The sequence below is a fragment of the Lissotriton vulgaris genome, chromosome 2_1, assembly GCF_964263255.1.
Source record: "Lissotriton vulgaris chromosome 2_1, aLisVul1.2, whole genome shotgun sequence".
Taxonomy (NCBI): domain Eukaryota; kingdom Metazoa; phylum Chordata; class Amphibia; order Caudata; family Salamandridae; genus Lissotriton; species Lissotriton vulgaris.
Window position 1 is genome coordinate 2076205721 of NC_141687.1, and position 16782 is coordinate 2076222502.

Here is a 16782-nt window from a genome sequence, read left to right on the forward strand (position 1 = left end):
GTGAACAACGCGATTGACCCGGGAGTTTGTTCGGTGCGGTATGCGTCTTTTGATGAGGCCGTCGCCATGTTGAATCGCCTGGGGCCCGGAGCGCTGATGACCAAATCGGACATCGAGTCAGCGTTCCGGTTGCTCCCGGTACACCCAGACGACCAGCGTCTCCTTGGTTTCATGTTTCAGGGACGCTATTACATGGATAAATGTATGCCAACGCTCTCAGTTGCTGCACAACTCTTTTGGGGTCGTACCTGAAAAGAATTATAAACGTGTATTAGTCGTTTATAAAATATAGACAGGAGTCCTTAAAAATATATGCACGCGATAATGATGTGTTACATAATTCTGAAAATTAATGACGCTGTGATGCTGCTTGGTATATTATTTTGGAGTCCCCTAATACATGTGGAAAGGGGCGACCACTCGGTCCCCCCGAACGTATGGTGGAGTACCCCGATCCCCCTGGGAAGCCATTTTGGGCGGGAGGCGGGTCTCGGCTGGTATGCCCGAAGCGGCGTAGCCGGGGCGCGCCTTTTCCCGCCCAAGAGTGGGCTGTCCTAGACACCGAAGCCGCTAGCCACGCCCCGGAGGCGGATTGGAGGTGGGTCCACGCCCGCCCGAAGAAGGATAAAAGGAGCGACAAGCCAAGAGAGCATCCTCTTGTTCCTGTGCTCTGAAGCTGCACCTCCCCGTTGCCCGTGAGCTCGAGACGGAACGAAGAGCCAATTTTGAAGGATTTAATTTTGTCTTTATTCTTTCAGAAAGTCAGCGTTGGACGATGCCGGGCAAGAAAGTCGGAAAACGGGTCGGTACTGATCAGATGCTCCGGATGCTGGTGAAAGACATGGCCGAGATGAAGAAACAGATGGCGGCAATGAATGGTGTGGGGGGACCCAAGCGAGTCGTTGGACCAGCATTGCCGGGAGTAGTCCCTAACGGGAGAGGTAGAAGGGCCAAGAAGGGAGCGTCAGGGGGGGAGGCCCCAGTTCCCGAGGCGCCGCCGGCGCACCCAGATACACCAACTGAGGCCCCGATCCCAGTCCCGAACGAGGGGCAACCAATTCCGGTTGTAGTCACCCCCGTGAATGGGGACGATATGCCTCCCGAACTGGCTGCACAGTTGGCAGCATGGTTGGGGAAAGATAGCGAGGGGGCCACGGCTGATGAGGCCAGAGTAGTGATGAAGCAGTTGCGGCAATCGAAAGATGCTGCAAAGGCAACATGTCCTCTTGTTCCCCCGCAGGCTCCCGTGGAACAACCAGTAGCGGGCGTGAGTTCGGCAGCAACTACGGTCACAGCTACCGGTTCAGGTAAGCAGCTATTGCCGATGGCGGGGGAGGGGTCGGTACCCTCAAGGAGGGAAAAAGTGGCTCAGCATATCCCGATGGAAGTAAGAGAGAGGATATGGGCTGATAAATATGTAAACATGTTTTCTTTACTAACTGATCATTATGAGATTGAGCATGTAAAAATTCAAAAGGAATTTCTGCACCCTAGTGTTTGGCGCGCCAAAATGGCCGACTTCAGAGTTGACGAAACGATAGGTAATTGGGGCAGAGCGTTTGGGATGTTCACCGCAATTATGGGGGAACGAAGGCCCGAACTGTTGGCGGAACTACCCGTGTATCAGACACGTATCATGGAGTTTTCTCAGACATATGAGGGTAATCAATGGTTCTTGTACGATAGCATATTCCGCAAGTCCAAGGAGTTCGACACATCTCTGACGTGGGATTGTTTCGACTCCATTTCCTGGCAAAAAATGGAGAAATCAGGCATGGCAAAGTCGCCATTGTTGGGGGGGAACGGGGGCGAGTTTTCCCGCCACTCGTCTGGGGCGCCCTTTCGGGCGGGATCAGGCAATGATCAGCACTCAAGGTCCAATGGCAAGTCAGGTAAAAAAGGGGCATGCTGGAGTTTTAACAGAGGCAAGTGTACAAGGCCCCAGGGGTCATGCAAGTTTAGACATGAATGTACAGGGTGTGGGCAGTCCTCGCATCCCGAGACCATGTGCAGAGCCAAAACGGGTGACACGGGAAGTAGAAGGGGTGCCAAACAGGTCTGAAATAGTCCGAGGGGCGCCTCTACCTACCCCGGTTGATACCATGACAATGATTCCTTGGCTCAATGAATACCCGGATCATAGCTCCGCTGGGGTGTTGCGAGACGGGTTCTTGTATGGTTTCCGCATCCCGGCGGGGAATTTTCAGGGTAAAGAACAATGTAGGAACCAACTGTCGGTTCTGCAGAATACAACTGTGGTTCAAGCAAAGATTGGGAAAGAGGTGACCCGGGGTCAGGTCGCCGGGCCATATGACAGACCGCCAGTTCCTGATTTTGTTTGTTCACCCCTGGGAGTAGTCCCCAAAAAGGACCCAGGCGAATTTAGGTTGATACATAACTTGTCAGCTCCGAGGGGTCTTTCGGTGAACGACGCGATTGACCCGGGAGTTTGTTCGGTGCGGTATGCGTCTTTTGATGAGGCCATCGCCATGTTGAATCGCCTGGGGCCCGGAGCGCTGATGGCCAAATCGGACATCGAGTCAGCGTTCCGGTTGCTCCCGGTACACCCAGACGACCAGCGTCTCCTTGGTTTCATGTTTCAGGGACGCTATTACATGGATAAATGTATGCCAATGGGTTGCTCCATATCTTGTGCGTATTTTGAGAAATTCAGTAGTTTTCTTCAATGGGCGTTCACAAGAATAACGGGGTTTACGCATGTGATGCATTATCTTGACAATTTTCTGTTCCTGGGGGCAGCCGGGGACTCCGAATGTGCACAGGCTTTGAATGAATTTTGTGATCTCATGAGACATTTCGGGGTGCCATTGGCGCCAGGTAAGACCGTGGGACCGTTTACTTCGCTCGAGTTTCTTGGAATAGAGCTCGATTCCGAAGAGGGTTGCTTCCGGTTGCCCAAAGAAAAGGTAACAAAATTCAGGGCCTCGCTGGAAACATGTATTAGCGAGACAAAGGTGAATTTGCATCAATTACAACAGACTGTGGGTCAGCTGAATTTTGCCCTTAGAGTGATACCAATGGCTCGCCCTTTTTCCCGCTCGATTGCACAAGCCATGGTCGGCCTTAAAGAGGGGCACCACCGCACAAGGCTCTCGGCTGAGGTTCGCCAGGACATGCGCATTTGGTTGGCATTCCTGGCGGATTTCAATGGTCGTGTGGTCTGGAACAAACCGGCGGTGTCCTCCGAGGAGCTGGGGTTGTGGACAGACTCGGCAGGGAGTATGGGCTTTGGCGCCATATTGGGTAATCACTGGTCAGCCCAGACATGGCCGTCGTGGTGGCATGAGAGTGGGCTTACAGGTAACATAGGGTTTCTCGAATTATTCCCTATTCTGGTGGCCTTGAAAACATGGCCTGAGGGGTTTCGGGATCACTCGGTGGTGTTCTGGTCTGATAATATGACCGTGGTTGAGTGTATCAATAGTCAGGCAGCACGATGCAAATGGATTTTGAGATTGCTTAAAGAAATTGTCTTGCTATGTATGCAACTGAACGTCCTTTTTAGGGCAAGACATGTGCCAGGGGTGCTGAATCAAGCAGCTGACACGCTTTCTCGTTCCCGTATGCAGGCCTTCTGGGATTTGCTGCCCACAGCGGACCCGGTGGCGGCACCATTTCCCGAAGCTCTCTGGTCTCTCGGTGCCCCGAACTACAAAACCTCGTGGGAGAGAGTTTAGCACCCAGGACAAGGAAGGCATACGAAGGGGCGTTCCGTTCCTATTGGTCCTTTTTGGGTGCTGCTAGGGGGGAGCTTTGGGGCCAAAAGAGTATGTCCTGAAATTTTTGTTGTCATTACATCAGGCAGGCAAATCAGTAGCTACGGCTCAGAGGCACCGGGCCGCCATTTCTTTTATGGCTCGGGCTCATGGTATCCAGGACCCCACAGCGTCTTTTGTGGTACAGAAGGTGCTGCGTGGGTGGCAACGCCTTGAGGGTCGCAGAATGGACGAAAGGCACCCGATAGGTTTGGAGAGGTTGGCCCTGTTACTGTCCGTACTCCCTGCAACATGTTCATCTCAGTCTGAGACAGTGCTATTCGGGCCGCTTTTGCATTGGCATTTCATGGGGCTATGCGGGTTAGCGAACTGGTAGCAAAGAACAAGCAGGATACGGGGGGAGGTCTGTGCCGAGAGCACATACAAATTAAGGGGGAGACGATGATGGTCTCGTTTGCCAGGTCCAAGACCGATCAGGGTGCGATCGGGGACAGTGTAGTAGTCCAGCGGATTCCCGGGTCTCCCATGTGCCCGGTTGCATGTGTTGAGGAGTATTTAGCACTCAGGGCGGCATCATGGGGGGGAACCCTGCTGAGGCACGCAGACGCCACCCCACTGACTAGATTTCAGTTCAAGCGGGTGCTTGCGATGGCGATTACAGCCACGGGCTTGAACCCGTGCGAGTTTGGGACCCATTCCTTCCGGATAGGGGCTGCTACAGAAGCTACAGCCAGGGGTCTGAGTGTGGAAAAAGTAAAGCAGTTGGGGCGTTGGTCCTCGAATTGCTACAAAAGGTATGTGCGGTTGCACATGTTGGGAAGCTGATATCATGCACTCACGCTTCTTGTTTTGTTTGGTTTACAGTTTCGCAAGCTTACGAGGCGGGGCGGACTGTGCAGTCGACCCGACACCTGGGAACCAGCGGGCAAAGACCACCGGCTGAGGAGAGAGTGGTGTGGGTCGTGGGCCACTCATACGTGAGGCGTGCCGCGGACGTATTCAAAGCAGGTGACATGATTCACATGGCTGGGGAATACGGGTACAGGGTGACCTTCTACGGAAGGGGCGGGCTCTGTATTGACCAGTTTCAAACTTTTATGGAGGGCTTGTTAGGGCGGACAAGGTCACCGCCATTTATAGTCATAGTGCATCTTGGGGGCAATGATTTGGTGACCACTGGTCGACGGGTACTTCTCGAGTTGATGCTATCCACTGTAAGTTGGTTGGCGAGAAGGGTTCCGGGGTGCACGATTGCTTGGTCCCATATGATTCCTCGGAAGGTATGGCGAGGGGCTAATTCTGTGTCTGCTATAAATCATTCGGTAAAGAAAGTGAATAACAAGCTTGGTAGACTGTTTCGTACAAGTACATTGCATTCTATTCCGCATGGACGTATCAGGGGGGACCATATGTATCTGGAGGATGGGGTCCATTTGTCCAGGGTGGGGAATTCTTTACTCATAGGAGACCTCGTAGCCTGGTTAAAGAGTTTACAGCCATGACCTTTAAGTAGGAGTTTTTGTGGGGGGTCCGGATAGCCGGTCAACTATCCGGCCTGTGGCGGTAAGGTCATGATCGGTGAGCAGTAATTGGAAGATCCCTAGAGGTGGGGGCGTCACCCATTACGGATGGGAGCGCCCGGGGGGAGGCGGCCATTGGCCCCTCAACGGGGAGGCGGTCCCCTCTAAGGATGGGGACGCCGAAAGGGAAGGCGGCCATAGGCCCCTCCCTGGGGAGGAGGGGCTGCAGGGCCTCTCCTGGGAATTTCCCGGGGCCAGGACATCTGCGACGGCAGATGTGGTAAGTTGTGTGGGGTGGGAGGGGGGTCTACGCTACCTTCTAGACACCTCACACGAGTCCTCGGACGACCACTAAGATGGCGTCGAGTTAACATGGGGCCCCCCTCAAGACAAGGGAAATTGGAAATAGGCACAAAGGTGTAGTCCTCTGTACGACCGACCCTCACAAGTGAGGGGGGAATCTGGGTTAGGGATCTGACACCGGTTACGACCTTGCCGTTGGCCCGTAATGTTAGGATGTACAATTTCAATTTTAGAAATGCATTTGCAGGATGTTTAGTATCGGCTAGGAGAACCTTTGTATTAGAGATGTGTTAAGGTTAGCCAAGAACATCGTACTGTGGAAATGAAATTGTACATGATATGAAACTGTTATTTTAATGTTTTAATTTTGTTTCATATTTTAATAAATACGGCCGGGAGGGTAACTCCCTCCCGCCTTCCAAAAGTTCAGAACCGTTTTCCGTATTCCCATTCTTGGGGATTGTGTTGAGAGGGGGTGGCGGGTATCTCAGCCATATGGAAAGGGGCGACCACTCGGTCCCCCCGAACGTATGGTGGAGTACCCCGATCCCCCCGGGAAGCCATTTTGGGCTGGAGGCGGGTCTCGGCTGGTATGCCCGAAGCGGCGTAGCCGGGGCGCGCCTTTTCCCGCCCAAGAGTGGGCTGTCCTAGACACCGAAGCCGCTAGCCACGCCCCGGAGGCGGATTGGAGGTGGGTCCACGCCCGCCCGAAGAAGGATAAAAGGAGCGACAAGCCAAGAGAGCATCCTCTTGTTCCTGTGCTCTGAAGCTGCACCTCCCCGTTGCCCGTGAGCTCGAGACGGAACGAAGAGCCAATTTTGACCCACCCACCAGCCCCTGATGACAGCGAGTTGTTTGAATAAAATCGTGTGACGTGGTATTGTTTTTCTTACAGGTTGTTCTGAATAAAGTTGGTGATGTGATATGCATTAAAGATGATAATCTTCATTTTCAACATGTTTATTAAGAAGTAGTTACATCAGAGTTGAGCAGTGATGTTCTGTAGAGTTTATACTTTGTATGCTTAAGTATAATTGTTTTCTCCTCTTTAGCCTTAGATTGTCGTATTTATTTTTTGGTCGGGCGGTAAGGTCATGATCGGTGAGCAGTAATTGGAAGATCCCTAGAGGTGGGGGCGTCACCCATTACGGATGGGAGCGCCCGGGGGGAGGCGGCCATTGGCCCCTCAACGGGGAGGCGGTCCCCTCTAAGGATGGGGACGCTGAAAGGGAAGGCGGCCATAGGCCCCTCCCTGGGGAGGAGGGGCTGCAGGGCCTCTCCTGGGAATTTCCCGGGGCCAGGACATCTGCGACGGCAGATGTGGTAAGTTGTGTGGGGTGGGAGGGGGGTCTACGCTACCTTCTAGACACCTCACACGAGTCCTCGGACGACCACTAAGATGGCGTCGAGTTAACATGGGGCCCCCGTCAAGACAAGGGAAATTGGAAATAGGCACAAAGGTGTAGTCCTCTGTGCGACCGACCCTCACAAGTGAGGGGGGAATCTGGGTTAGGGATCTGACACCGGTTACGACCTTGCCGTTGGCCCGTAATGTTAGGATGTACAATTTCAATTTTAGAAATGCATTTGCAGGATGTTTAGTATCGGCTAGGAGAACCTTTGTATTAGAGATGTGTTAAGGTTAGCCAAGAACATCGTACTGTGGAAATGAAATTGTACATGATATGAAACTGTTATTTTAATGTTTTAATTTTGTTTCATATTTTAATAAATACGGCCGGGAGGGTAACTCCCTCCCGCCTTCCAAAAGTTCAGAACCGTTTTCCTTATTCCCATTCTTGGGGATTGTGTTGAGAGGGGTTGGCGGGTATCTCAGCCATATGAACACAAGCGTAAAGAGGTAGAGGAATGCTTTATATCCCACAGTAAATGTCCAGGACTTTACACTGCCACTATTAGACTTAAAAAGCCATTGTTCCAAAAACAAAGTACATGATTCACAAAGATATTTAGGGCTGCAAATGTATGCTTAGGGAATAAATGGCTTCATTTACAACTGTCAGTTATTCAAAGAAACATATTTTCTGATATACATTGCTTTACTACTTCATGATTTTACTATTGCGAGGTTTTACTATAGCCATGTACAGTCACACAGTAATCTATTGCACACAACTGGGTGGGGAGTGGGAGAGTCAAAGATTGGTTTGCATTGAAAGTTTGTGAACCCCCACAAAATTGAGAGTATATAGACATTCACAAACTCTTCGCCACCTCTGGAAATGTTCAGACATATATACTCTTGCAAAGGGATGGGGCATCTTCCGTTCCTAGGTAGGCAACAGAACACTCAAACTTCGTGGAGAAGGGGTTTATCCATATGGAAAATGTAATTACTGTAGATGAAAAAAGAAAGAGAAAAAAATGTCTACCTTTCCCAAACGTGGAGTTGTACCCTAGCCTTTCATGTGTACTACTGGGAATTTTTGTACATTTCCAGAAACTGCACATGTATACCCAGGTCTATGAGTATGTGTATGAGTAAAAATGTAGACTTTTTTTTAGTGAATCAGTGATTCATTGCTAATTACTACAAATGTATTTTTCCTGACTAAGCACAGGAAGCCATGAGGGAGCAGTAGCGTATGAAAAGGAGATGACGGGCTTCGTGCCACAATTTTTACCTTATGTCATGTTCTGCATTTGGAAAAAAGATTATTCTTGTTTACTAACAATGTATGAAGTTAAAAAAGAGAAGCTCACAATATTCAACTGAGTAAATGCGAAGTCTGAATTAAGAAAATATATCTAGTTAGGAGCCAAAAGGCCTGCTGAAAGCATACAATACAGCAAAATCGGCTGATTGTGATGGACTACCTGATCACCACAGAAGGTTTTATAAGTGGTTGTAGGGTCCTTACTTCATCATTTTATTTGCCTTCCTTGGCGAAGGATGTATACGTCAATCCACTTTAAAATCTCTAGAAGGCAAATACAGTTCCTCTCAAATAGCGCTTATCTTATTGTATTCTCATAGTTTGCTTGATAGTCATATATAAGTGCTTGCACATCCTTTTTTCTCTTAACAAATCGTGACTTAATATAATTTTTCTGCATTGAGTCCTACAGAGTACGAAAGCATATGTAAAGCCTTTGTTGGCCTCCCATTCTCATTGGTTTCCTATTTGGCATGTTCATAGCAAGTTCAAACTATTCTGGTACAAGCTGGATATTTTATTTAAGGTTCTTTTCTAATTCTACATACCTGGTTCTCCCCATTTACCCAAGATAACTGATAGAAGCAGCGCACCAAACTCTCATATTTATGTAATGTTGCACATATATTTTCTTGTTAGGTGGAACAACTAAAGTTGCCCCTCAAAGAGAGCATAGATAAGAAATCACTTAAATACTAGGAGCTGATCCTAGGTTTCTGTGTGGAAGGGATACTTTGCAGTTTGGAGCCTCAATAGATACGTGCAAATTATACAAATATTCCCCAACAGATATACCCAATGCAAAAAAGGCATAGTGATGAACAAAATGTTCCTTAAAGAGTCAGCCTCCAATCTTCTTTGAATGGAAACCTGCTGTGTAGTCTAAACACACGCTTAAGCAGGTTTTATATCACACACAAATTAACTTCTCAAATTACATTTGGAGTGTCAGACATGATCATCAGTTTAGCCAACAATAATAATAAATAGATATTTAAGATTAGGGTAAGTATTTATTTAGTTGATTTTCACAGACAGGGACACCTTCTTCAGCAATACTGGCATTCCGTTCTCATACATTGTTTACACTTTCATAACAAGGAAATGTATTAGCAGCTTTCTTTCTTAACCCGCAATCACCAACTGAGACCGGGTCTGTCCATCAATACTTGCATTTGTACATTTGCAATGTGGTACATAATGCTGGGGCAATTTCTGTCATGTTTTGAGGACTTGGTACGCCTAGCAAAAACAGTTCATTATAGCTTGAAAAGGAAATGCATTGAACTTTAAGAACACAAACTTACTCAAATGGTAGCTTCTCATCATTTGGCTTTATACATCGGACGTAGTGAGGAGTAGTTGCATTAAGTGTCTCCATCAGCAAAGACAAAGAATTGCGGAACTACAGAACATGCAGAAAACAAAGAGAACTAATTGGTTTTAGCAACAAACATTGCCTTCATAAAATATTCATATTATTAATTTCACAACGTGTTACGTTGGTGAAAAGCCAAGATATTAGAATGACAACAACATTAAGCTGAGCATTTAAATAATGCTATTCAGTTTCCAGCTGTTTGCACCGTCGAAATATTCATTTTCTTTAGTTCCTTTAGAGAATGTTCTAGTACGTGTGTGTCTTGCACTGTCTGGGTGTTTATGTGCCTGCTAAAACGCCATGCAATCAATTCCATATTCTATAGAATGTTGAACTAGAAATCCATCTAGAAACCTGCTATCATCCGTGTACACCGGGGCAATTATGGGCCTTAGATATCTTACTTTATATTCATCCCACAGGTTTGCTTAGTGCTAATGGCCTCCTTATAACTCATTTGTCAATCCCAGTGAACATAACCTGAGAGAATAAGTGTGATGAATGGGTTTACTGTTGTTGTTTTCATGAGCAGGAGGAGGGAGCAAAGGACGAGAGAAATGCATGAAAGCTGATCCACTATCCAGTATGGTGTTCAATGTTAGCCATGGAGACCTTCAAATGACTTATGTAGCTGACCTGCTCCATGACCTGGCAGAGGTGCTTCATTGTTCTTCTGCAAGGAACAATGAAATTAAGGGAGAGATATTTTTCTCAGTGAATTTGCTTGTAGTCAAAGTAACTGGCCTCTCTAATTTGTTATACCAGGTGGATGTCAAGTTTGATATTCAAATGCATAAACAGAAGCAAAGCTGTAATATTTCCATTATTAGAGAATACATAGTGCTGATAGGTCAGTTTAAGCATTTTTTACTGTCATATTGGGGAGTCCTGGATCTTCTTGAGAAGAATGAAGCACCAGACACACAGAGGTTTACAGGGTTCTCCCAGTCTTATTTATACATCATGGAGTCAACTAATGAGATTTAAAGGAATTCACACAAAGAAATTGGTACTGTCCTCAATAATTCTTATGTGCAATCCTAGGGATCCATGACAATGGCAATAAACTAAATGTATATTAATTTTACTGAAAATAAGTACACAATAAGAAAATACATTGGATGCATAATGAGATTTGTAGTGCAGTAACATCCACTCAAGTAGCTCCCAGTAACAAATCTTTCATAAAAAGTGCATGGCAACAATTGAGGAAAACCACTGACACAGAGCCCACTCCAAGAATAAAGTAGCCTGTGAGTGACGACAGTCTTTCAAAGGGTAGAATTATACCTTCACATAAGGAACCCACAAGTGGCATTTTCTGAAGAAGTTGAGATTGGAAAACAATGGATAATTATGAGGTGGAACAAGGTTCACAGCACAAAAATACAACTCAATCTAATTAAAGCAAAACCATGCCTGTGCTACATTAATGTAGATTTTTTCAAAACAGCACACCTGTTTAATTTTCCGTACAAAAATCCAATCAGAATTCGCAGTTTAATAATCAATCAAAGATGTGAAAACAAGCATTGGTAAAACAAATAAGTCTGGGTTGCTTTTTCAGATACATGGCAGACCTATTGACTTTGAAAAGGCAGCTGGGCATTCTGGATTTGTATTTCAGTCGCAGCCCTGCTTCAGAAGCAGAGGAACAGTTGATATTGATAAAGGTCTCACTGGACTAATGCATAAATGTGGTTGCTAGATATACCAAAGGGTGTTTACCTTAATCAGAACCATTAGAACAATTACTGTATGGCATCCGTAGCAATTCATATGTTTTGCAATTTAGAGAACAAATTAATCTTTCAGAGAAAACAACACAAAAAGCATGACTTTTGGTATACTATACATATACATGTGTACAATAAATGATTGAATGTGCCAGAAAGTGTTATAATCGAAAGTACTTTTTAGATGTGAAATAGTCACCGATGCATTACTATAAAATCACTTGCTTGGCAGCAGAATGAGACACAAAATAGCCAATAGCATGAAGAGAAAGATCTGAACTCTGACCTGGAATGTGATTGGCACGGTCTCAAGGCATTGTCTGAAGTTGGCTGTCCTAATAAATCAATAGTTGAAGTAGGCTGCCCCAACACCCACTCTGTATGTTGTAAACAATGGGTCATACACAGCTGTGGTGTCTGGACAGATGTACAAACTGAGCATATTGAGCTATACATTATTAACCTTTATTATCAGCATAAAGACTCAATTGCTTTATTTTTGTCCAATAAAAGTGCATTTATTTCTATTGTAAATCAGATAGATATACTCTATCATAATTTGGCTCCTAATCCATCAATATCTACAGAGTAAATTCATAGCTAGTACCAAAGACAAGCCTTGTTATAGTTTCAACCCACATATCACTAAACTTTCTTCCATTAACACCTGCTTACAAACATCGCAGATTTTTAAAAAAGAACTAGAATGTTCACCTAGCTCACTAAATATGCTTTCATTAGGAGATTTGCTGAAGGAGAGGACAGTTTTAAAATCATTCACTTCCTTTTGCAGAAGGCTGAAATTGCTCACAAAAAAGTTTCCAAACCTCTTTCTACAAATTCCTGGAATAAACGGGTCTCTAAAAACATTAATTTCCATTATATATATTAAATATTTAAATTGCTCTAAATCTGTGGAAAGTGAGTAGTCCGTGACAATTTTCATTGTTGTACGAGCCCCGGTCTCCTGTCTGTTTTACAATGTTATTTATTTTCAATTGTTCCATTAACCTTGAATGAAGTTCTTTATAAATTACACACAGCAACACTTTTAAACACAATATATATGTATTGTTAAATATTCTTCATCATTTTATCATTCGTGAATGTAAAGCCACCTACTGACATGAAAAAGTGGGAAAAAAACTAAAGGAAACGAAACAATATCCAAACAGCAACTCTTTCAGACGGTTTCAATAACCACTTGTGAACAATTAATTAATTCTGAACAGTTTCCTACACTTCTAAAATGCCCCACTCCCACACATGTTAAATGGAAGTTTAGATAAACGTCAATGTCTACCAAATTATTAGATTTTACAACTGAAGAGGTATTAAGTGACAGAGAGGATGGGTAGCCTCTTAATCAAACAGTTGCTGAAAGGGAATATTGGACTCTCTTATTAATTTTTTCTTGCCTCATTTGTTTTTAAAACATTTTATTCCATATGTGCATTACCACTTCAATGCTCATGTACTTCAGCTAACTCCATTGGTAAGGCTTTAAATTCACATGCATCAAATGTTTCAACAGCTGTATCAAATATTGTCTCTAATCCGCAAAGAGATCCATCTGGTAAAAGCAGGGCCCTCACCAATATCGAGATGTAGCATGTTTCATTATTGGGCTTCCCACACCTTGGACCCAAATGAGGCCAAGGTAGACTCTACCACACAAAATCTGATAGCGAGAGTTGTCAAAGAGAGGGTCACCATGTTGTCACAGTTACTCCATAGGTCTGACAAACCCGGTAATTACTGAGGTGTTCCCACAGCGGAGTCTCCTTGGGTTCCCTGGGTTAGGCAATTTCCTGTTTTTACCTGGACAACTGATATCCAGAGTACTGTTTCTTTATTTCACAATAAGTTAGGGTCTAATGGACAATCGCCAACGGTTACATAGAGGACAGCAGGCTTAATGACTTTTCACCTCCTAGCATGAGGTTTTGGCATTTGACTAAGCAGATACTGTAGGGCGTGACTATGGCCCCAGACCTTACTAGGCATATTTAGGATGGCCGAAACATGTTGACCATATAATGGATGACAGGCGTACTAATTTCCCCAATTTCATCCCCCTAACGATATATACCAAAAAGCCAAGAGAGTGGGAAATACTCCTCAGAGCCCAGCCAAAGTGCACTGTATCCATATTGTAAATAACTAGGAACAATAGGTTAAGTCAGATGTAACAATAGAGCATTATCAGGAGGAAATGCAATGTATTTTTTACATATCTGAAACCACATTCTACAGCGGAATGGTGGGTGTGATAAAAATAAGCATCTCTTCTGGCCACTTCCTGCGTCGCCGCAGGAACTGTACAAATTTAGCGGACTATGATTAGCGGGCGACAGATGAAAGAGAAATTCATTACAAGAGGTTACCCGAAGTGGCTAATCCATGATTCTTATAAAAGAGCATGTTATTATGACAGACAGCACCTGCTAAGTAACAGGGCCTCCAAACAGGCGTCCAGTTTGGTCTTTGTCGCACGCCAGTCCACCATGAATGAGAAGATAAATCAAATTATCAACTCCCATTGGCATATCTTAAATGCAGAAAGAGAGAGAGAGTACCATATACTTAGATCTTTGTTTGCCCATAGGAGGAATACAAATTTCAAGAACTATGTCGGTAGATCATGCATGACACAAAGGAAGCACGCTATTCAAACCACCATAGATAATACCACTCTCCCTATGTGAAAGTTCAAATGTATGTCATGCAAAGCATGCAATTTTGCCATTGAAATAACTACATGGAACATCAATGGTGTGAATGTCTCATTGAAAAGCCTAACCTATTGCAAAAAATAGTAACATTGTATATTTGCTACTGTGCCCTTGTAAATTAGGGTATGTGGGGGAAACCTCAAGCACTATGACTACGAGGCTGATGGAACATCGGTCAGCCATACATACAAAAAAATCTGCTGTACCATTTGGTTAAACATTATATAGAGGCTCAACACTCCCCAGATGTGGGTATATTTATACCTGGAAGGTGCCGAGTTTGACGTAAGGGTGGACATAATGACGTCACTAAGAACTCGAAGTTCTTTACACGCTTCAGGAGTTCTGGGACAAATCAATACTGAAGCAGGGGGAAGTACCGTACTGCTGAAGGCTGGTTGTCTTCAAGAACTCGTTGTACACTAGGAGCTTAGTGGAAGTAGCCATGCTGTATGTGGACTGCATTGGCTGTGCCTAAATATGGTTATGATTCTTATGCCTACATAAGGATATGATAAGTTATACCTATATAAGGGCATGAATCGGGAAAATTACACTAGAGCCCTAGATACGTTTACAACAAAGCAAAAGGTCATGCTAGAAAACTTAAAAGAGAAAAACAATTAAATAAATGGAGAATTAAGCGGGTCTTGTTGTCCATAAACTCACTTCTACTAGCTGATCCGTTGACCAAAACAGTGGGGTGCCTTAAATGCTGTTCATGAGATTTAAATACCACGGTGATAACAATAAAATGCATAAGTATGTAACATATAGAATTTAACTTTTAGATGAAGTAGGGTACTCCGCTATCCAGCTGCTCGCCCTCTGGCTTCACCGATCATGGGAGCAGTGTGATTTGTGTGAATGAGTGACTCGCGGTGCTATGGGCCCCACCAAAGAGTGAAGTGTGATAGCTCCTGGGGATTTTGGTGAAGGTTTTTAGGGTTGTTTGAGAGCAGCGCTGGATCACTATTTAAGCCCCGCGGACCCCAGTTACCCTAGGATGATATGCTGCTGATACGCTAGCATGCACCGCAATTAGGTGCTGTGTAATGTGGTTGGATTTCTAAGCGATGATACCGACAGGGAGACTTTTCCGGTTGCACACCCATACCCGCAAATCGGTTTGGGTACCCGATATGCAGCAAGCGCTTCGATTTCGAAATACATAAGTATCCTGCCTTTTGGGACGCTCGGTATGAGTTCCCCTCAGATTCATCCAACGACTTGTAGGTAAGAGTCCCACATGCTTCCAAACCACTAGAAAGTGATTGTAACAAACTTTTTCTTTTTCATTACATGGGATCTTGAGTACATTATGTCCTCCTTTCTTTTGTATTGTTCAACACTTAGGAGCGCATTACAGAGAACTCCACCACAAAACAGACCATGTATAGCACAGCTCAGGGTAAGTATACACCATAGTTGGCATATGATGGTATTCGCACAAAGGGGAAATTCTAACTCTTCTCCCTCTTTATAAGTTTCTACATTTTTAGTGAATGAATCTCTAAATGTATCCTTTGTCTGTTTCTGTTAGAATATTGGCCCTGTTTGCCACAGACCCTTCATTTAAGATTATCCCTGACCTCTACACTACGAATTGCCAGGTAAATTTGACTTTTATCCCCTAAGTTGCAGCTGCAGCTTATACCAGTTATTAATAAGGCTTTGTCATTTGTTAGTTCACCATCCTTAAGCCTTGTCACTATATAAAATGGAACAATAGCATCCATTAGCTATTCATGGTGGCTTTATGAGCCGGGCAACTCTTCACATTTATCCCCTCATTCCTTTTCAAGTTGAGAAGCCTACTTTTTGTGTAGCTCTAATCTTTCATTTACAAATGCTATGACTATCTTTCTGGTATCTTTCTTCTAACCTTCATTGTTTTCTTATATGAGCGCGGATCTATCCATAACTGTGAAGCACTTCAACTGCAAACTTGGGATATAAGGTGACATGTATATACTAGAAGTTCTATCTGAGCACATCACTGATCATCTAGTCACAATGATCGGACAGTAGACGGCACAATTGATTTGTGAAACACATACTAAACTCTATAGAGTAATATATTGGAGGGCTCTTAGACCCTAACCCAGATCTTTTTTAATATATACATTTTTATAGGCTTCCAGTATACCTGGCTTCCTGATGAAGGCTGCTAAGCCGAAACGTCGGTAGTGTGATGGGAACAAATTAGCCATGATGAAGATGAAAACTTAGCTCTAAATAATTTTGAAAGTTGATGAAACAACTGAGATCTTTTTATTGCCAAAATGTTCACAAGAATATCTGCTATCTTATTAGAAAACATTGTTACAACTGGTATATAAATATAAAGAAAAAAATATCCTCCATGAGAGATATAAATGAGAACATTTAATAGACCTGTGCATTTATTGTTATGTAATACTGAATCCTAAGGACGGATTAACAGTATTGAAGGTTGAATGAAGATGTATGAGTGAATGATAGGGTTGTTACATCATAAATCAACATGAAAGTCCTTTTTAATTAATTTTTTGATAAATATATATATATTGAAATGCATATTCATTATGATTTTTACTCTCCTTTTGATATAAATGAAAGATTTAATTGCCATTCATGATCTGGGTTTTTCTATTTATTCTTTTATTCTATTTATTCTTTTATGCCCCCGTTTGAAACTGTTGTCTATGTA

The 16782-nt window shown here is 44.2% G+C and overlaps 1 protein-coding gene across 2 annotated transcripts in view; it reads right to left on the reverse strand.

Annotated features, from left to right (window-relative positions):
• Positions 1–16782, reverse strand: part of MYO5C (myosin VC) — a 971652-nt gene that overhangs the window by 406662 nt on the left and 548208 nt on the right. For both annotated transcript variants that reach the window (XM_086958305.1, XM_086958306.1), the window contains exon 16: positions 9546–9643. In XM_086958305.1, coding sequence (XP_086814431.1) covers positions 9546–9643 — 98 coding nt within the window. The remainder of the gene's footprint in view (positions 1–9545; positions 9644–16782) is intronic.